The sequence below is a fragment of the Zootermopsis nevadensis genome, unplaced genomic scaffold (genome assembly GCF_977971745.1).
Source record: "Zootermopsis nevadensis isolate Lab colony 2312 unplaced genomic scaffold, Znev_1.0 Znev_ptg000007l, whole genome shotgun sequence".
Taxonomy (NCBI): Eukaryota; Metazoa; Arthropoda; class Insecta; order Blattodea; family Termopsidae; genus Zootermopsis; species Zootermopsis nevadensis.
The window spans coordinates 15,132,589-15,154,662 of record NW_028259139.1 but is presented as its reverse complement, the minus strand read 5'-3'; the positions used below and the strand labels follow the sequence as shown (position 1 = coordinate 15,154,662).

Genomic DNA, 22,074 nt, shown 5'->3' with positions numbered 1-22,074 from the left:
CCAAAAACTATTTTGGCCTATAAACGTCATCTGTGCGAGGACTCATTTGGTACAGCGGTAGGTCTTCCGCCATCCCTTTGCAAGAAACACCGAAAGGATTGCCTCAGTCCCGATGCCGATGTCGGCTGGGAGAGTCTTCTCTCGGGAAGATATTGAGGTCATGCTTCAGCTTGAAGTCACGTTAAGAGGGGATGCACGCATCGCTATGAAGATGGCGGCGCAGTCGAAGATCAAGGCTGCCAAGCAGGTAAGAGAACCCGCTTACATTGCCAAACGAGATGCACGACTTGAAATGATAGCCAGTAAGAGCTCAGCATTCCAGATTCGAAAGCTCAAAGATACCTGGGATTTAATAGATCCCGGCATGGAACGGCTGGGTGAGAGGATTCCCGTGGTGGGGGCCGGGTCTATTTAGGAGTAAATATATCGCCATGGAGCGGGATCGACACGAAGCTCACTCGTTCGAGCTTGAGCAGCTCCTTGGCGAGGTTCAGTAAGTTATCCCTTAAACCTAATCAGAAGCTTACTCTCCTAAAGGATTACCTAGTACCCCATCAGCTGGTTTTAGCCGTGCCAGCTATCTCTACACTGAGAGAATGGATCAAGAAATGAGGGTAGCAATAAAGCAATTCATGCACTTGCCGATGTGCATTACTAACGGTATTATATACTGCGGCAAGGGAGACGGGGGTCTAGGAGTTCCAAAGCTGGAGCACCTTGTGACTAGAGTGAGTCTTGGTGCCGGACTCAGGTTTGTACAGTCCAATTATCCAGCCATTCGTGCCCTCCTTGGAAGTGCCAGCACGACTGCACGTCTCGAGCAGCTGGCAAAATCCGCGAGATTGCCATTTCCATACACTGCGGCAGATCTGAGACAATTCAAAACTCGCATGCAGGAGGAGCTGAAAAGATGGTCGGCACAGATGGGCCAGGGGCGGGCGGTTGACAGCCTGGCTGGAGACAAAGTGGGGAACTCCTTTTTGTATGACCCCACGCTGTTAAAACCATGTCTGTTTATAACAGCCCTGCAGCCACGTACAAACACTGGAGGAAACAGGACCAGCCTCTACCGCGCCATACCTCAGGCGGATCTGAGTTGCCGTAAATGTGCTGCGGCCAAGGAGACACTCGCACACATTTTAGGCCAATGCACATTTACTAAGGCGGCTACAATCCGTCGCCATAATGAGATACGTGATCTCATTATAGACAAAGTAATGGAAAACGACAAAGCCGCAAAAGTTACCAAGGAACCCGAACTCCTACGAGACATGGGGAAACTCAAACCCGATCTGGTTATAAAGAACCGGGCCGGGGTCTTTGTGGTCGACGTGACGGTCCGCCATCTTCTACTATAAAAATTTGTGATTCCTCGTTGTCGTCAACCAATTTGTCGTCAAAAATGACGTCATCAACAATGTCAACAAATATTTGTTTACACGGCATTGTTGTGGAACACAACAATGTCGAGTAAACAAATATAACGCTTCACAACAAAGAAATCAAAAAATATCAAGCCAGTCGCATTATCACTGCTCCAGAAGGAGCACTTCGCATTCTTGAATATTGACTGACAGTTGACCTAAAACATCAGAAAAGTGAAAGAAGAAGTTATCAAGTATTTGAAGTACCAACTCTAACAACTCCTACAAGGTAAACTGATACTCATTCGATATATTACGATTACGAAAACTATTATGAAAACTGACTTTATGATCGATTTTAAGACGAAGATTTGCAGGGGTGGGGCTGGACGTAAAAAGTTGACTGAACCAGAACTGTTGACCTCTGAACATCGATGTAAAGAACTAAGACATCAGATCTATTTAAGAAATAAGGATAAGCGAAAGAAGACTTACATTGTTAAACGAGACGATATTAACAACACACGTAGAAAAACAGACGAAGATTTGCAAGGGTGGGGTTGCAAGTAGATAGTTGACTAACCAAGAACACTTGGCCTCGGAACAGCGACGTAAAGAACTAAAACATCAGAACTATTCAACAAAAAACAGAAGAGAAAAAAAGAAGACTTGCAAGGGTGGGGTTGGACGTAGAAAGTTGACTAACCAAGAACAGTTGGCCTCTGATCAGCGACGTAAAGAAGTAAAATATCAGATTACAGGAAGCGCTCCGAAAGGATTAGCCATCGTTGTCGTCAAAAATGACGTCATCAACAATATCACCTTATATTTGTTTATACACGGGGGTTAGTTTAGTGTCTTACACAAGATTTTAAAACGCAACCAACCCCCTTCGGGGGGATGGTCAATGTTTAAACCCCCCATTCGGGGGTGTTAGTTTAGTTTCTTACTCAGGGGTTAAAACACTTGAATGACACACTAAACTAACTCCCCTTTGGGACTAACCAAGGTTGGTTGCGTTTTACAAACTTGACCAATCCCCCCTAGGGGCTCCGAAAGGAGCGCCCTGCTCTAGTACCTAAAAGTTGCTAAACTAGAAAAGGTATTCTTCTGCCGGCTATGCAGCGGGAGCGGGCTGCCCCGTCTGCAGAAGTTCTGACCACTGTTGTTGGGACTAGAGGAGCTATGCCCGCTGGCAATGTAAAATGTCTCTATAAGTTGGGTATAGTTAGGCGCCATCAGAAGACTATTTCCCTGATGGCGCTAAGAAGTTCCACAGAAATATACCACGCATTTATGGATTATAACCGTCAAATCCTCTAGCACCATGGGCAGGCTACCTGCTCATATCGGGGGGCTGCAACCTCTAATAACCAGTGTAGGTTCCCCAGCTATGTAGTAGGTGAGGGTCTGGAGTTCGGCCCTCGTTTGGCACAGCCCACTCTTCATATAAATTTTAAATGTTAATTTTTAATTTATTTTTGGCTAATACATAAATCAAAAATTTAATTGGCCCTATACACCGTCATTGTTATTGTTTGTGTCTTTCATTTTATTTGTTATCTCATTTTAAATTTGGTTTTATGCGGTCCTTTACACCGCCATTTCTAAATTCTGTTAATTTTGTTATCCTAGTTTTAAGCTACACGAATTTATTTTGGTGTTTGTACTTGTTGTACAATTTTAATCCGTACATCATGTACGATTTTATTATACACCTTCATTTCTTTTGGTGGTTGCACATGCGTACAATTTTTAATGCACATGTACAGATCTTTTAATATTTGTTAAATTAGTTCTAAGCAATACACCTTCATTTGTTTTGGTGTTTGTACTTGTAGTACAATTTTAATTCGTACATGTTGTACAGTATATATATTGTAGTATTAGTAATTTTTAATTGTAAATGAAGAGTGGTGCGAGTCGAGGCTGGTTCCCTCAGCGGCGGGTCGACTGATGTCGAGTGGACGCCTCCGCGAGGCCTTTCCCGGACAACGCACAATACTAGTTCGGCTAAGATCCACCCCCAGGTTAATGGGGTCCCGCTTGCGCTGATTTTCCAAAAACAACTATCCCGTTCCCAAGGGACAGTGGTGAAATTTTGTACTCATGGGGTTAGGCGAAAAGCGAGCAGCCTTACCCCATTCACGTTAACACATGGGTTACCACGCCCTATAAGTTGGAAGTTGGTGCTTGATAATTTTTCTTTCTTGCACCTAGAAATAGCCAAATGGCCCTTAACCCTGTACCGTGAGGTCGAGGGACCGGCCTGGTGCCACCTGTGAGGTGGGCAACGAGGGGTTTACCCCTCGGCCGATAACCAGCGAAGGAAACCTCGAGGGGTAGCCCCCCCTCGGGATTCTAGAACAGGCTCTTGACTCTTAAACAGCCTCGGACTTCGAAGAGCAAGGCCCAACGGTTCGTCGTAGGCCTCGGCCACACCAGGGGGCCAATTATGACGACAATCTGGCTGTTGAAGGATGTTCTCTTGATGGTCTGGACACCCACACAAGAGAATATCTGGTGTATCTCCCCTTTAATCACTACATATGCCCTATATGTCTTCATAGTGGCACGGGGAGAGATACCTTGCACTGAGCTTGAGTGACTGTCTCCTGCACCATAAGGAGAAGCATGCAGCACTCGACCTGGTTTTCCAGTGTTTGAAGTGCGATAAGCAATATACCAAAAAGGATGCTGCTCAGTGTCACTTGCCCAAGTGCACGGGGCGAAAGAAGGCCAAGGCCGTCCGATGTCCTCACTGTACCGAAACTTTCGATACAGTGAGCGGCCTCAGTCAGCACAAGCGCCCGGCCTGCAAAGCCTGCTAGAGCCGGGCTCTCTTTCTCTGTTGAAGAGATCGAGATGATGCTCCAACTGAAGAAGTCCCTTGAAGGGGACAGATATATAGCAATGAAAATGGCGAAGCTGATTGAGACCAAAACTGCGAAACAGATCCGCGACAAACGGAGGGAACCTGCCTATATCGCTAAAAGGTTGGCACGAAAATAGAGTCCCACCCTCATCCCCAAAGAAGGGAAAGACAGCGCTAAGGTGACAAACTATCGCCCGATTACAATTAGTTCCCTCCTCAGTTGCCTCTTTTGGGGAATTAAGGATCAGAGGCTGAGGTAGGTGGTGCGGCAGAACCCGAGACAAAAAGGGTTCGTAGCGGAGAATTGGAATTGATTGGAGAAATAGAAGACTAATCGAAAACCTGTACATGCAGCAACAGGTAGAGAGTATGGAATGGAAATCAACATTGAAAAATCAAAGGTAATGAGGATAGCACCGAGAGCAGAACCACTGAACGTTGTAGTTGGAAACCAACAGCTGGAGAATGTGGAGCACTTCAAGTACTTGGGAAGCATAATCACGACGGACGCTCTATGCACCAAGGAGGTAAAGGCAAGGATAGCCATGGCCAAGGCAGCCTTCGTCAAGAAGAGGATACTTCTCACTAGCAAGTTGGGCTTGGAGATGAAGAAGAAACTAGTGAAGTGTTACGTATGGAGTGTCGCGCTGTATGGAGCAGAGACTTGGACACTCTGGAAGAAGGAACAGAAATACCTGGAGAGTTTTGAAATGTGATGTTGGAGAAGAATAGAGAAGATCAGGTGGACGGATCGAGTGACCAACGAAGAAGTATTGAGGAGAGTCAACGAGCAAAGAAGCATTCTGCAGGCTATTACACGAAGGAAAGCTAACTGGCTGGGACATATTATGAGAAGGAATGGATTACTGAGTGATATCATCGAAGGCCAGGTTGAAGGAAAGCGAGGACTGGGAAGAAGACTGATACAGCTAACCGACGATCTTAAACAAGAGAAGAAAATGAAGTTTCAGGAGTTAAAACGAGAAGCTGAGAATAGGGAAAACTGGCGAACTCTTTTTGGGCAGGATAATGGACCTGTCGTCAACACTAAATAATAATACAAACAGTAGCAATAATATAAGAGCTATTAATTACATCTGCATTTAAAGTGTTTAAACGTCCAGTTTGAGCATAATTTCGATTCACTCGCGTAACTTTAAATCAACGTTTCATTTCAGATGTGACGGGTATCGCTTTGTTGTGAGTTACGAAATGTAATCAGACTCGCCTGTTTTTATTTTCATTCTCTGATTTTTTCTGTTTTGTTCCATGCCTCAGCTTGCTCGCGGCAACATCTGGATATGCCGCAAATACAAATGGGTGTGGATCCTAGAATTTTGGTGCACAATAGATACATTTAGTTATTAGGCCGATTGCGCCATGTATGCAATCACAATTGCTGGAGGAGCGTTAGGCATAACCCAGCATAACAAGAAGATCCCCGATCCAGCGAGCCCGACGACTTCCCCGGTAAGATCCAGTCTTGAGCCATACACGGCTAAAGAGTGCGATGACTAAGCCATGTCTTCACAGCCGTCAGAACCTCAAATGCCACCAATAAATCTGGTTTCTTTATTCATTTTTCACATGGAATTGTACACTTTATTTTCGTAAATCGTGATTTTACGGGGGGTGGCCCATGCAAGAGGTACCCCAAAACGCACGTTTTAACGGAGCCTCGTATTCGAAATTGCACTTAAAGAGCCCGGTCCAATCTTCTGCGACTTTAAGACAGTAACTCGGTTTCAAAGGCTTTTTATTCAAATATATCAATATTAATTTTAAATTTTAACATCAACAATTTAAAGTTTGTGTATAGACTTGAATTATATTATATATTTGAATTTTAAAACACAAACATGACGCATTTAAACTATAAGGCTTTTTATATTCCAATACACGAGATGGTAAATTATTTTAGTTTTCAAACATATTTTGTTGAATCTGATGTTGGCGTTGCATTTTAATAATTTACGTTTTATGTTTATATATTGATAAACGCATTAAAACATAATAAAGATAATTCAGCATATGCCAAACACATTCTAAACACCGGACATGCATATAGCATAACAGACACAATGGACATCTTAAAAATTGTATACAATAAGAAACACAGAGACACAATTGAAAAATATCATATACAACAAGCATTCAAACAAAATGTTTGCTTGAATGACAATAATATTTATCTCAATAACCCTATCTTCAATTCCCTTCAAATACTTAACTCCACCCCCAACAACCTCCTTTCACTTACCCTCCCTACAAGACAACCACAATCCACAAGGAACACAGTTCAGTTCAAACACGGCAATACTTCCAGACAGAATCAACTCCTCTACAACTTTCATTTCTGGTATGTTTCAAAATTATATTTCATTATTTCAATATATTATTTTATTTTCTATTTCATTAATATTCATTTAGTGTTTATATTATTTACATTACAGGCTGATACAAAAACAACAAAAAACGTTCACCCACACTAAAGTCATATTGAGCATGATATACATATACAGAACAACATCGAATATGTTATTAAAGTGGAATAAAATCTGGAAAAGAACATCGTTTGATATCTGATAAACATCTGATAAAAATGTACGCTAAAATAATATATAGAAATTGTATTTAAGTTATTATTGATTTGAATCTTTATATAATTATATACACCTGAAGGAACTGAAACATGTCGTGAAAAATGATGGTCTAATGTAAATCGAATATTTCGATAAAGAACATCATTAATATTTTAAATATTTTAAATGTCAATTATTGTAATATTTTAATATTTAATAAGAATTTATTGTGATTAGACGGACAATATTTAAATAATATATATTCCAATACATTTTAATTAGGACTTTCTTTACACAGAGCTGGAGGGAGGCAAGGGCACTGCCTGGAGTGTGAAATCTTAGAAGGAATTTGACACCACTTTCCGATTCAGGTGCAAAGACCATGGGTCGTTGCGCAACCGAGAAACATACCGGACACTAACATTTCTCAACAAAGTGGAGACGTTGGATCACAGCCAATCGTCGTCAAAGTATGCTTCAGCATCATCGAACCCAGGACCTAGTTTCGACAACAGACACCACCATTCCTAACAAGGTCAGGATAACAGGCCCTGGTATTTAGGATGTGGACATCAAGAGAGAGGACACGCTCAGCAAAAAGACGTACAGAGGCACCACACCCTAGGTTAATTGGTTACTCTCAAGGATAAATAAATCAAACGTGTTTCCTTTTACAAAGGTTATCACACTGAAGTAATCAATTGAATTATGAATAGAGAGATAATGAATGCAATTTTTATGGTCCTTAAATTTGATGGGCTCCCATGCAGGGTGCTAGTGTCCTTAAGTGATGTACAAATCATCAATCAAGATACGCAATTAATTTCCCGAGATATAACTTTTATGGTACAAGTCTGCATGTCCCTACGTTACATGTTCAATGCCTTGCTTTAGACATTGTCACAAACGTACAAGGAATACCAAGAAACAAATAAGTGTGTATCAAGTTCTTCAGTAGTTTCAGCATTAGCTACATATACCCATTAGATAACTCACTGACCAGATGGTTTAGGAAACCCAAAGGTTCATAACCGAATTAACCAAAGCCCTCCACCGTACCGTCCTGGGCCAACTAAATCCAGTTGCTTGACATTATCCTCCCATCTACACCTAGGTCTCCCTAACAGTCTCTTCCACTCAGGCTCCCCAACCAATACCCGGTGCACACCTCTTGTCCCATCCATGTGCGCTACATGCCCCGCCCATCTCATTCTTCTCGACTTAATCACCCTAACAATCGTCTTCTCATCTAGGCCCAAATATCCTCAACACCTGATTCTCAGACACCTACAATCCATGTTCCTCCATCAGAGTGAGAAACCATATTTCGCACCCGTACAAAACAGGCAAAATTATTGTTTTTGTATATTTCAATCTATAGCTTCTTAGAAATCAGACGGGAAGACAAAATATTGTTATGAAGTAAACTGTTCTCTGGATATTAACCATCCTCCAATACTAAATAAAATCAATATAAGCCTATCTCCGTCTTCAAGTAAAACCTAATCTGTTGGGCCCAATCGATACAGCTAATCCCTATTTTGAACTGAGAAGTAACACATATTTCGTGAATTTAATGTGCTCCTAATTTTCTTATGAATATAATTTTGATGTTATTGTTCCCAGATAATTGGACTTTGTCACACATTTTCGAAGTATTTACTAGCCAAACTAAAATGATTTTTCCTGCCTGTCTGCTCAGTGGATACTAATATGCACTTAGTACTTATCTGAATTTACTTCTAGCCCCACCAGTCTACCAGCCTCTAGTAAAACTTGTGCATTCCTCTTAATTGTATTCATATCATCCCCCAATAAATTAACATCATCAGCAAATGCCAATGTCCCATTCAATTGCAAACCCTCCTGCCTATGTTGGACTTTCCTGATGGCATATTCTAACAAAAAATTATAGAGCAATGGAGACAAAGCATCTCCTTGTTTCAGACCATTCTTGATGAAGAATGACTCAGATACATATTTACCTACTCGAATTTTGTTACAGGTTTCATTTAAGCACATTTTGATTAAACTCACTAGCTTCTATGGTTTACCAAATTCAATGAGAATATTGTGTAACACTTTTCTTTTAACAGAGTGGTAGGCTTTTCTGAAACTTTTAATTAATTGATGTACTGTCCCATCTTTTCTCTAGTATCTGACAAATGCAGATCTGTTCAATAATTATTGTTGATCTGTTACACCTGAACCCACACTGATGATCCACAAATTCATCAATAATTGACAGGAATTTGTGTACGTAAATTATTATTTTAATGGCCTTTTATATCAGTTATATATAACTTATATACTTCATTATGATAAATTGTATTTTTTATTCCATTGAATTTGGTGAAATAGTTCTTAAGATATTATATAATTGTAAAAGTTTGCATATAAAAACTCACCATTCTGCATACTCAAAGCAGCTTCCTCCTACACAAGCAAGCACACAGGATAACTGCTACACCAAACTGAAAAGAAAAACAGATATAGCAAGATAATTAATTATTTTAACATGAAGGAGTTATATTATTTTAATTGCCCCGTATATCAGTTATATATAACACTGTGTTTTACTTCATTATGTCGTAAATGACCTCTCTATTCTGTTGGAACTTGGTGAAATAGTACCCGAAATATTAATTTTATTGCAAAAGCCTACAAATAAAAACTCACCTTTCTGAATACTCAAAGCTGCTTCCTATCACACAGGACAACAGCTGCACCGCACTGGAAACCAGATATAGCAAGATAATTAATTATTGTAACAAGACGCTTTTATGCATAAAAGGAATATTAAGTTACAAGTGTGCGAATCAGCTTTTCCAGTACTTCCAATACTTAACAATAACAAATGTACGCAAATTTTTATTATTTTAATGGTCCCTTACATCAGTTAAATGTAACACTGTTGTTCCTTGAGTGGGCGTATGTCCCCCTACAATGGACTATTTCTTTATTAAAACACACTTCAAACTCGTACAGAACTTACAGCCACCTTCCCTCCATGAAGCACAAGGCAGAACAGAACAAGTATACATTAAAACCGAACGGAAGCTAAGGTTACAGTGGTACCAACATTAAACATCGAACAATAGCTACGGTTACAGTGCTGCCAACATGAACACCGAACATTCCGTCTACATTGACGAATGTCAACATTTACTACAAATTACATTGCTTGTAAATCGAAATTGTTCAATTGTAAACAAAACAAAAAATGATGTGTAAGTGGAACGATATTCGTATTCATCGGTCACTAAAACAAATACTTATTCACACTTAATTTGTTTAAAGCCCCTTTCACTAGTCATGTGGAAGTGGACACAGTTTATTTATGTCTTTTCACTTGACCCCTTGCAAGTTTAACTGTCGCCACTCTTGTGTTGCCGTCTCTTCCTAGATGCACTGCTATGACCTTGCCCATTCTCCAGCCCAACAACTGTGAGCAAGGGCCTAGTAACCAGGACGAAATTCAATGGAATGTCATGGGGAAGGTTGAGAGAGTTCATTACACTGGGAGGAACATGCTTCTGATTCCATTTTTGTACCATGGTACATGATACTGGGTTGCATATTCAATGGTATACCTGTATTTTAGTAAAGTTCTGTGATGTACGAAAATGCTGGCAAGAAATTTATTTCAAAATACATTTTATAATACAAGAAAGCCTTCTGCATTATCTTAAGTTATCTCACGTGTTCCTTAGATGTTTTGTACTGTATACTAGACCTGAATTTTTTATTTCCACACTTTGTAAATCTTTAATGTTAAAAGAAATATTTGAATTTGAGCCTGCAATAGGTATTATGTTAGTAGAAGTACCACTTCCCGATTCATCCATAGAGGAGTCTTCAAATTTACTATGAGAAACAACACATTCACTTTCATGTTTCATAATTACAAAATAATACGTCACTCTGTGGTCACTACATTAAAAAAAGGAAAGTATAATATATACATTTATCTGCATATAACACACACCTTTATTTTTGGATTTGAAAATTAAAAAATGAAATATTTGTGTATAACACGTTTAGGAACAAAATGTTTTGTAGTATAAGATGTCTGAAGATTATGCAGACAGTATCAGCATTCATTGTTATGGCTGGTATCTCATGAAACCTACGTAGATGCATTCATATCTAAAGTCAGTCAGATGATGGCCTTTCTTTTACAGCAACAGAAAAATCCAAAACTCAAAAAACAATTGCTGACACACTCCGTTTATCTGCATCCTTCTTGTAGTTTATTGGTTTTTGTGTGCTGTAGTAACAAACGCACCCTAGTTACAGGTAACAAGATATTGAGTAACACCATAAGTTTTAAGCTACAAGCTGTACCAATATGCAGAGAAACAAGGCAAAAGACCTGCAGGTCATAAGTTTGATGTGAACAAACAGTGTGTTAGAGAATGGTATAAACATAATGAAAAATCTAGACAATTCAATGACAGAAAGCAGACATTTCATAGTAAACAAATCAGCTTCTTTCAAATTGAAGACGTACTCTGCTTATGCCATGCCATGAGGAACACATGCAGTTTCTACTTAAATTCTGTAGCTGGAAGTTTATAAAATAGCACAAACATTTAACATTCCTGTAACTAAATTCAAGGCCAGTTATGGATGGGATGGGAAAATGGAGGATGTAATTACAATACGCATTAGTTAATAGTGAGGCCAAAACTGACCAGTGTGAAAATGCGGCAATTCTAAATACTCAATAATCTGGATGTCCAGGTAATTTGTGGAGGTTGAAAATTTCTGAAGAAAAGATGTCTGGGATGTGAGAGGCAGCAGGTATGGCCTACTTTAAGGTGTTTTCCTGGAATTTTCCAGGACTGAGGAATATTATGAACAAGATGATGTAGGATGATTCTAAGTCATGAATCAGAAAGGACACCCTATTTTGGGCACTACTGTACTAGTATGTCACTCAGGATCTCATTCATTGGTCAGTGTTTTAATCTTACTGCAAGGAATGTTCGCCTAATAAAATCAATTAAAAGTTACATTTGTTGTGATATGCTAAAGAGTAATGCAAACTGTAAACATTGGGATGCTTTAAGAATAAGTTAAAATTATGAAACACTTCACAATCTTGCGCATATTCTATTCTTTTATTCCAACAATGTGGGGGCTATTATATGTGAGCAAATCTAGATCATAGGTTCTTACTGTGACTGGAAATATTAAACTGTTACTGTTGCTTGTTAGCACCACGGCATGAAGTTATTTGGGAGGGGGAATACCCACAAATGTTTTACCCCAGCTCTAGATGGTGGTAAATACTTAGCTTCAAGCCAATGGTGTCCATTTGATGGCCCCCTAGGGCCGGTCTGGATCGGTAACTAAGAAAGGCTTTCTGCTGCAAGAAATCGAATGCCAATCTAGTCCGCAGCACAACCACTACAATGAGAACCTGTCATGACCTTTGGTTTCTATCACATATTTTATCATGTAGCAGTCTGTCCTTTTGAGGTCGATAGAATACTAAAATATATTAACTCCCCCCTTGCAATAACAGTGAAAATCCAACTGAGCAGTGTTTCATTCCAAATGTTTAGACGCTTGTAATATGTTTATCAGAGTGAGAAAAGGCAAACCTTTACAATTGAAACAACTGTTGAAGTTGCTGAGTCAGAGTCAATCTGGAGGCAGCAACTAAAAAGAATTCTCTCGCTCTCCCGGTTGTCTCGGCTGCAACTAGGTCTCTATACAGCGAGAGCTAACTGGCTCCATATCATGGTTAGCACTATTCACTAAACCTGAAAGGGTTATAAAACAAAAGAAAATTAAATGGATGGGGGCATAAAAATAGCAACAAGCCAAAAAGGTATGTTCTTAAACTCCATATTAGGTGGATAAGCAGTGCTTCTGAGGACCACAGAATTGGTACAAAGGTGTCGATGGCAAGAATACAAACTACCTCACTGGAAATGGGAAAATTCTCACAAACCAAAGACTCAAATCTATAAGGAATTTCCTTGCCAGAACCTCACCACTCCAGGGAAACCAGAAAAATTAAAGAACCTAGCTATGGAAAATAAGAAGTGAAAGAGACATGCAGGACCGTCTGGGCCTAGAGCCCAAGGAAATCCTTCCTCCAGGTTCTGAATTAGACTGGCCTACCTGGAAAACTTTAAACAGACTCTGTACATATACTGGCAGGTGTGCGGCAAACCTAATGAGGTGGGGATATCCTTGTGTGTGAGACAAGTGTTCCTGTGGACAAACACAGACAATGGATCACCTCCTGGTTTGCCCCATCTTAGATTCTCCCTGCACAAGCGAAGATTTGGCTACATGTACAGACACTGCCATTCTTCATGCCTGATATTGGATTCAAATATAGTTTTATATATATATGTTGTAAATTTACTTTTATATTTATTCTATATTAAATTTTACCCCACCTCCTTTTTTATCTCAATGTTATTAATATTATTCTATTTAATGATTTCTACTTTGAATGGTATTTGGATACAGAATAAATAAATAAACTGGAAATTGAATCTGGGAGTACAGGGAACATCCAGTCATGTTTAAGGAATTACTATCACAAAAACAGTATAGCATCCACATCGAGGAACAGAGGGTAACAAGACATTAGAATAGCTAAATCCAATCTTTCCTAACAGTTTCCATAATACACCTAATTTTCTTTATCTCTAAATGTGTTCAAGAACATTATCTATGTCAGGCACTGCTTAATAACTGATCAAATAATTTAATCCCTGAAGTCATATTCTCTATGAAATAGTAATGTATCTCCTCACTCTAACAAGAATATGTCAGTGTGTAGGTCTGGTGTTGTAACTTGTTCCTAGGTGCACACAGAGTCAACTTTATGCTCTGAGCCCCACTTGCATAAAAATTAATCTAATCCACACGATGATGAGGTAAGGCAGCCTGTCATAATTCAGAGCTCAAATAGCTCTACTCATTCTCTGGACCACACCATAATATACGACAGCTTCCGAGGATTAAAATTGTATGACTACACTGTAAGTTTTACCTCCAGGACCTTCTTTGTGTGGTGGCCAGGAACAGTTTTAACTTTCTTACCATTAGCATGTTTTATGTTCTTATGAACATCATTCTGACTCCCTGTGTTTCAAAGGAATCTCTGTTAGAATGATTTACATCAATGTACTATACCTCTTCTGACATTATAGTATTGGAACAAAGAAACAATTTATTTCAAGTGCTCTGATTAACCAACAAAATTATCAAACCTGTGAATCTATGAGAGTCCTCAAACAGCCTCTAAAACTTGAAATGTTGAATGAAAAATATGGGAAACCTAATATACATTAGGAGCTTTGACAGTAAGGATCAGAGAAAGTGTACAAGCCCATACATACAAATAGGATTATTAGAGTAGAGTAGAGTTTATTTACATGCCATATGGTGTTTGATGATAAATACTCGTTAAACTTCTGAAAAAGATATCTTTGCACTTACACTGCTAGAAGACAACAGACTGTTCTATGTAAGGAGCTTACAGCATGATGTGACCTCAGTGGGTTTTCTTGCGTGAATTTTTGATCACGTGGCATAAGAAGTAAAAAATTAACAAAACATAAAATTACACATGAATTACTCTACTATATCTCACTCTCAGTGTCTGCTCAAACCCAAAGTATAAACACATCAGGTAATAGTTTTGACACCAAAGAAACATTCAATCTTAGTGTGACTTAGTTCCACACAGTGCTGTTTCTCCAGCACAGTTTTGTTCCGGAGGGCTGAGGCAAGAAATATGAATGGCCCACAAAAGGCTGGTTCTGTTCCATGTTGGCTTATGGAATGGTGCTTACAGTGGTTGCTGCTTCTTCATCTCAGGTGAGTGCTTGGCTCATCCAAGTTGACTTCTGCTGATGCCTCCATCTAGCCTGATTAAACACTAATTCCCTTTACACTTATACACTCCTACATAACACAGTTCGGTGACTGGTACAGTACACATTAAAACGACGGCCAATCAGCAATGGAAACTTTTATCCATAACTTGACGGTTTAAGGCTTTCAGTTTCATTTGTAAATTCTGAACACTAACATCTTTAAACTAAAATTCACTAAAATCCTGCAGTTTGTATTCAAATTATTCATTTAGTGGCAAGCATATATCTACTACATGACAAACGAGTATAAATAACAGGTGCCATGATCTGGCACATGTATGAAGCACAAATGCACCCACATCACTGGTAAATCATTCATAAGTGCAGGCAGTGCAATGAATGGGAGCCCACACTACAGGGCAGCCCACAGAAATTAAGAACTTTTACTGTTCTCTCACAAGCTGCAAGGTCTCTTCCCCTAAGAAAACAATGGTCACTTCAATGCATGCTTCGTTAGCCATTCTATAAATTTTCTTGTAGCACTGATGTGGTCACGTTGTCTAGTTGGACAAGTGACCACTGCAAATAAATGCATTAGAATAAGAAAGGGCACATGTAAAAAAAATTTCTTTGGTAAAGTGGAAGTAAGCATTTATAAAATTCTTAAAAATCAAGTGAACACTGTATTTCAAGACTCAGTTATCAAGACTGGTGTTGTAAGATCTGAGGTTTTCACAGTGGTGAGGCTGAAGATTGCTGTCTTGTGAATCATTGCACCATGTAGTCTGGTAAATGTCCACCAACTTTTCAGAGGTCATGCTGCCTTGTCATCAGGGTGCAGTAACCCAGAAGACAGCGATCTTAAGACTAGTGTTATTAAACTCTTTTTCCATGTTTTCTTTGTCTGTTAATAGACCAAATAACATAACTTTTGTCTTTAACATATTTAAAGGAGATGGCTATGTTTAACCTAGACACAAGTTAAAATACAAAGTGAAAAATGTATGTTATTAATGATTCAAAATATTTTAGTGTTCTTTTAACAGTATAAATAGGTTTGTTATATACAAATATTTTATTTTCCCCACCACTACCATAGTGTGCTTCAATTTTCCGTCATCTTCATCAGATTTACTGCGTAATGTAAGTGTAAAGTGTTCTTGGTCATTTAAACTAATTTTAAAACACACACACTGAATGCAATTTTTTTAAATAAGTGACCTATCAAAATGTAATACAGAAATGTTCTGCAGAACAGAACAATGTGATGATGCTGCACAAACGCAGAGCAGGGTTGTCAAAACAAATATGCAAGACACGCACATTTTTAAACAAAAGTTATGTGTACTGCTGTAACGGTCTGAAAGTTGTGCCTTACGAGTGTCTAGTGACTGCCCTTGCAGCAAGGCCCACTACATCCAAGACATGCCAATAACTCTCACTTTTTATCACGTTTGTCAACAAATGTGTTACAAGTAATACCCAGAAATCAATGTTGAGGAATCTATAAAAACATGCCCAGATGTCAGTCATGAGGAACACACTCAAGATATCCAGAATATGAAGAGATGTGGCAATAGTTAACACAACACTTTTACATAAAATTTCTTGTGTTCATTTCTTGCCCATATTTTTAAACCAAACCTAACCTAACAAATTAATTACGCACTCAGAACAGTACATGTGACAAGACAAGGATACCTCCCACCATAATGAACTGTACATTTCCTTAGTAGTTACAATGCACAAGAGACTCGGTGAAAAGTTCATTAATGCCCACCCCTTTCTAGTTTAACCTCAGCAGCTACAGGAAATATATGCTTGTAAATAGAACAGGCACAATAAAGACTTCCTGATAATCTCAATCTCAACATACCATATGAATTAACGGTGGTGACCAATTTTGTTGCAGCTGTTTTTGAATTAAAAATTTAAAAAACAGTGATGCTAAACTTTAAGGTTATGTCTGTCAACTTTCATGTAGTGAAAGTCTGTAATAGTTCAAGTTATGAGATTGTTTTATGTAGAAGCGTTTAAAAGAAGTATGCATTAAAATTCATCCGAGAAAGTCTTGTTTGTGTTACACACATACATTTTCTAGTAATTTACAGTTTTTGTTTTCAGGTTAGAAGTGACATAAGAAGTACTCTTTATTATACATGACAGTGTCCAAGAGGTTATTAGTACCAATCAGTGTTAGTATGCAGTTATTCACATTTTCGTATATTAGGCAGTGCACTTTAATGCAGGTAAAATTTAATTTTTATATATTTTACATGATATGAGTTGCAGTTTGGAACCGTCCATGCTTTTAAGTCTATTAAGCATGTTTAATTGTCATTGTCATTTGTATGTAAAATTTAAAATAACACGGCATTTGCATATAGTGTATGTTTATTTTTCTCCTTGACATCAGTGATTAAGTAATGAAATTTTGGTATGTTGCTAGGTTATGAATGTACAGATTCTGTAAGCAAGTATTTTTGTGAATTTTTCTGTCTTTGTGTTGTGCTGTGTAGTCTGGTTGACGTTTACCAACGTTTCAGAGGTCATATACTGCCTCTATCATGAGGGTGATGAACCAGAGTACAGAGCACAACAACCGAGAAATAATCATACTCGCTGCTGTGAAAACTTCAAATCTTACAAGTATTTTTGTGATTAAAATTATAAATACAGCAAGGCTTTGAGACTCTGATTCTAAGATTGTTGAAGCATAAAGCAATTTTTGAAATTATCTGTATCATATATAATTTAAGGTAGATTTGTTAGATCTTCATGAAATTTTAAAAAAGTTTGGCCATGTCAAAAATGTTCATTGAGGGGATATGCTGAAAGCTAAGACGTAGTAATTCAAGGATTGTTGTAGAACATAATCAATTGGTCTCAAAATGTTGAACGATAATAACTTCTGCATTTGAATATTATGCAATTGCAAAACTCAACTCCGTGATGTTAATAATGTTTTAAGATGATAGAATAAAAAATTACTGACTGTGAAACAGTAAATGTTCACAATGTGCAAAAATATGTTTGTGTTAATAAAAGTAAATATTAGCAAATATGAAACACTTAGTATTAAAACTGGGATCTAAATAAGGAGACTATAAGGCATAAATATTTCCCCAGTGTAAACTAGGCCAAGATAAAGTATTTACTGTTAATTAATACAAATTTATTTGTCCATAAATACAAGGTGACATTTTTCTGCTGAAACGTTTCCATTGGAAATTAACCCTTTCACTGTTATTGAGGGGATAATTGTTCCAAGTGGGAAATTCTTCTCTACATCATACCGTATTTTATGTAGGCCACACTGTAAGGCCAGATTAAATTTCTGTATTCCTGTTTAAATTCGCCAATAAGGTGGCGTGTACAATCGCACTTGTATGACATCACATAGAGCCAATGAGATTTCTGCTTTCTACGATGCTAGAACAGATAGCGGCAGTTGGTCGCAATTGTAAGTTTGGAGAAGCATTCTTGCTAGTTTGTGGCAAATAACACGGCATAATTAAGATTTATTTTTGTCATAAGTCTCAAATTATATATACTACAATGGTGAGTACTATATTTTGCTCATTTCTGATATCCTAAGAAGGATCTATGGAATGTAAATAAACTCTACTCTACGTGAAGGACTGTGCCCATGGTCTTCATGGCGTTGGTGGCAGCGATGGCGGCCATGGACTGAACTTCACCACTGTATAGCGAGGCAGGGGCCAAGTACTTTCCCTCTGCTGGGTCACATTGCAGCAGGTGGTTGGCAGGCTTAAAACATGCTTCTGTAATGTCAGGTACTGTAAAGTCCTCAAAGAGTGCAATCTCAGCAGTGGTGACAGGGGCATAGCTAACCACAGGAAAGTGGAGGCGGGGGTTGGACAACAAGTTAGTCTGCAATGTATCCTGGTCAATATTCCAAATGCCACGAAACCTGGGAACAACTGTAATGGAAGATACCGCCTGGCCAATCAGTCTGTTAAAGTTGGTGTAGGGTAAGGAAGTACTGTGATTACAATGTTTTTCACGAATGTATTTTGCAGAGGTAGTCCTCTGCGAAATTCGTAATTTCATGTTTCACTTAATAGCATAGGAAAGGTGAGGATTTTTCTATATCTTGTCGTGTGACAGGGTAGTCTGAAGTTGTGTTATGTTTCACAGTGAGTGGATCTCTATTCACATTGGAGAAGCTGGCGTGAAGATCAGCAATGCATGTTGTGGGAGCTATTCTGTCTTGAACATGGAATCACTCCCAGCGGGAAAGTGCCATCTGACAAGACTCCAGAAAGTGTTCACAGCATATTATTCGACGAGATTGAAAGAAAAAAGCCTGTAGCAAGGGCAGTTTTTGTGGACCTGGATCACACAGTAGTAGGTATGTATATTTGAAATCTTATAAGTGAAGTAAAGGACCATCCTGTTTAATTGTATTGGGAAATGTTTGTTGAAATGTAGCAAAGTTTAATGTTGATATGTTGAAATTGGATGTTGCCTGGTGTGTCCATAGATGAAGTTCGCGGTGGCACGTACACACACCTGTTCCACCCTGATAATTTGATTACTGGAAATGGAGGTGCCACTAACATCTATGCTGGAGGTCGCTACAATCTTGGCAGGTACATCGTGGACCGCATCCGAAGGCTGGCCGACTGGTGCGACTGTCCCCAGGGTTTCCTGATCTACTATTCCTTTGGTGGTGACACTGGTTCGGGCTTCACGTCCCTGCTTATGGAAAGGCTGTCGGTTGACTAAAGCAATAAGAGCAAACTAGATTTTGCAATCTCTTCTGGCACCAGATTTGCAGACGAACGACATTGTCCTTACCACCCACACCATGCTGCAATGTTCTGACTTCGTTTTCACGCTTGACAATAAAGCCATTTATGACATCTGCTGAAATAACCTGCACATAGGTCACCCCACCTACACCCATTTTAACAGACTGATTGCCCAGGCTGTATCTTCCATTACAGTTGTTCCCAGGTTTCGTGGCATTTGGAATATTGACCAGGATACATTGCTGACTAACTTGTCCAACCCCCGCCTCCACTTTCCTGTGGTTAGCTATGCCCCTGTCACCACTGCTGAGATTGCACTCTTTGAGGACTTTACAGTACCTGACATTACAGAAGCATGTTTTAAGCCTGCCAACCACCTGCTGCAATGTGACCCAGCAGAGGGAAAGTACTTGGCCCCTGCCTCGCTATACAGAGGTGAAGTTCAGTCCATGGCCGCCATCACTGCCACCAACGCCATGAAGACCATGCCTTTTGTGTCTTCTCTTACCATAGACCAATACTAAACAATTGTCATCGATTATTAGATAAGACTGTATATTTGTTATGCTAAATAAAAGCCATGTATCCATTTCATTATTTTCATTTCATTCCCATATCCCAAAGAAAATATTACCCGCTAACGCAGACTTATTCACGTAAAACCCACGGCGTGTCCCTGACACAGCCACACCCCGAGTTCTTTTAGCTGTAGTGTTTGTGCCTCGCAAGTTGTAAGAAATATAAAATACTGGTTGGGAACCCTGAAGGGAGGAGACAACTGGAAGACCTTACGGAGATGGGAATGAATGGAATGAACTGAATGCAGCTGGCTCAGGATGGAGTTTGGTGGCAGGCTTTTGTGATCAAGAATCTTTGTTGCATAAGTGCCATTTTACAAGCTGAGCTTACAATTTGCTTTTCAATTTTATTTGTGGGATAATTGAATGTTTATTCGAAGTAAGGACACTGAAATTGTTTCTTTTCCCCTGTTCAATTTACATTGGTCATATTTGTGAACAGAGTATTGTAGGTGGAAAGCCAAGGGTTAGAAGTCCAAGATGTTCGCAAGAAATGTACTGTGCTTGGTGTGATTTCTTAATGCCTGGTACTGTGGAGGTACCTGGTGCTGAGGAAGATGCTTGGTTTTTTCTAATCCACCCCCTTCCTATTTTAGGTGCAGTTAAATATGCCTGTAGCTCTTCAAGCACCAATGTGAAAATTGTTCAAGTACTTGTTTTAGACTAATTATTAAAATGACTTGTGGGATGTTTTGTGTAGTCTAGTAGAAGTTTGACATTTCAGAAGTGCTTGCTGCTTCCTTTATCATGGCCAAACTAAGGCAAATGTTGAATTTGAATATTTTAATTTAGTGCTCACCCATGTGTCCGGTCCCTATAAAAGTGTTGGTAATGCTAAAGAGTTATTAAAGTGTGAAGCTTTGTTTTGGGAAAGGGGAAGATTGTGGGTGGGGGTGTTTGAGAACAGAGTGCTGAGAAGACTGCTATTATAGTACATTTTTATAAACTTTATTTGAAGTTTCGACATCATACTGGTTGACAGATATTCTTTATTTCATGCATTTTTGAAATAACATTCACATGTTAATAAAACTGATGATAAACATTTCAAAAAACAATTTTGGTGGTTACAAAAATGAAGGATATGCATGGGTTATGATGGTTTGCTATTGCTTGAAGATTGCGTTTGATACAGTCGGATAATGTGAGTAAAATGTTGGACAACTTTGGCCGGTGCACCTTCAGCATATATGACAGGTCCAGTGTTGGAAACCTGTATCAGTAATTTGTTATTGTTCCTGAATATCTTGAAAACACCATTTTGCAGTTATATGGATTTTATGTTTAGTTGAAAGTATATGTTGGTATGCAAGCTTTATTACTTCTTTTCAGGTGATGTCATAGTTATCTTTAGTAATCTTCCACCTTGTCCATAAACTTGTTGGGTGTAATAAGTGATCAGTGTCGTAATTTGTAAGTATTCCTTTGAGATAGCCTCCGTGTATCTAGCAAATCTCGTATGAGCTGCCTTTAGTCATATTTCTTAATATCCACTTCAGTATTATATCTCATTCTTGTTCTTCCAAGAAGTGTAATTACCTAGTTAGTGCGCATGTACTAGCATTAACAGACTGACTGTGACCTGTTGTGCTGCAACTGGATATTTCTTGTTATGTTCCAGACAGGCATTGTTACATCAGTAGACAACATTGTTCCATTTAAGTACCTAGTTGCCACAGACAGAGCATGACAATACAATGGCCTTCCAACTAAGAATTTGAAATTGCCAGGTAATACACAGAATAACAAGATCTGTATCTATTATATGCAATATTGTATTCATATTCAGTCATTATATATTCATACGCAACAATCTCTAACAAAAAGAACATGAAGAAACTACTGCTGAGCAGACTGACCAAGTGCCAATACGACTTGCTTGACTTGTGTTCAGGGTTCATCAATTTGATGCATGCTCAATTTTCTACTAGAACAGGGTGGTAGATTTATCACCTCTCTAAGAACTGCAGCTGTAATGCAAGTATGATCACATAAGAGACTGCATGTGCTAGAATTTTGAGTGTTCGCCCCTTACCCATTTGCA

At 38.9% G+C, this 22,074-nt stretch overlaps 1 protein-coding gene and 1 pseudogene across 6 annotated transcripts; both read left to right on the top strand.

Moving 5' to 3' along the window:
* Positions 1-1,354: 1,354 nt before the first annotated feature.
* Positions 1,355-11,856, top strand: LOC110828024 (uncharacterized). 5 transcript variants are annotated; one of them, XR_015533975.1, is made up of 5 exons: positions 1,355-1,653; positions 5,518-6,598; positions 6,693-6,843; positions 7,120-7,356; positions 10,228-11,856. XR_015533975.1 is itself a non-coding variant. In XM_087344444.1 (3 exons), exon 1 carries the CDS (start codon positions 4,614-4,616, stop codon positions 4,953-4,955), a length of 342 nt encoding a protein of 113 aa, XP_087200570.1. In that variant the 5' UTR covers positions 4,574-4,613; the 3' UTR covers positions 4,956-5,709; positions 6,693-6,843; positions 7,120-9,511. The 5 variants fall into 5 exon arrangements, 3 of the variants coding, with proteins under 3 accessions (XP_087200570.1, XP_087200569.1, XP_087200571.1); XR_015533974.1 differs by having other exon boundaries at positions 7,120-10,051; XM_087344444.1 differs by lacking the exons at positions 1,355-1,653; positions 10,228-11,856 and having other exon boundaries at positions 4,574-5,709; positions 7,120-9,511.
* A 6,228-nt stretch (positions 11,857-18,084) lies between these two features.
* Positions 18,085-20,042, top strand: LOC110828022 (tubulin alpha-1 chain-like; annotated as a pseudogene). Its single transcript, XR_015533973.1, has 3 exons — positions 18,085-18,235; positions 18,472-19,049; positions 19,182-20,042. The product of XR_015533973.1 is annotated as a tubulin alpha-1 chain-like (transcript).
* Positions 20,043-22,074: the final 2,032 nt, after the last annotated feature.

Coding starts and splice junctions, on each gene's coding strand:
- LOC110828024 (XM_087344445.1), top strand. CDS start 4,614: ATGGAAATCAACATTGAAAAATCAAAGGTAATGAGGATAGCACCGAGA.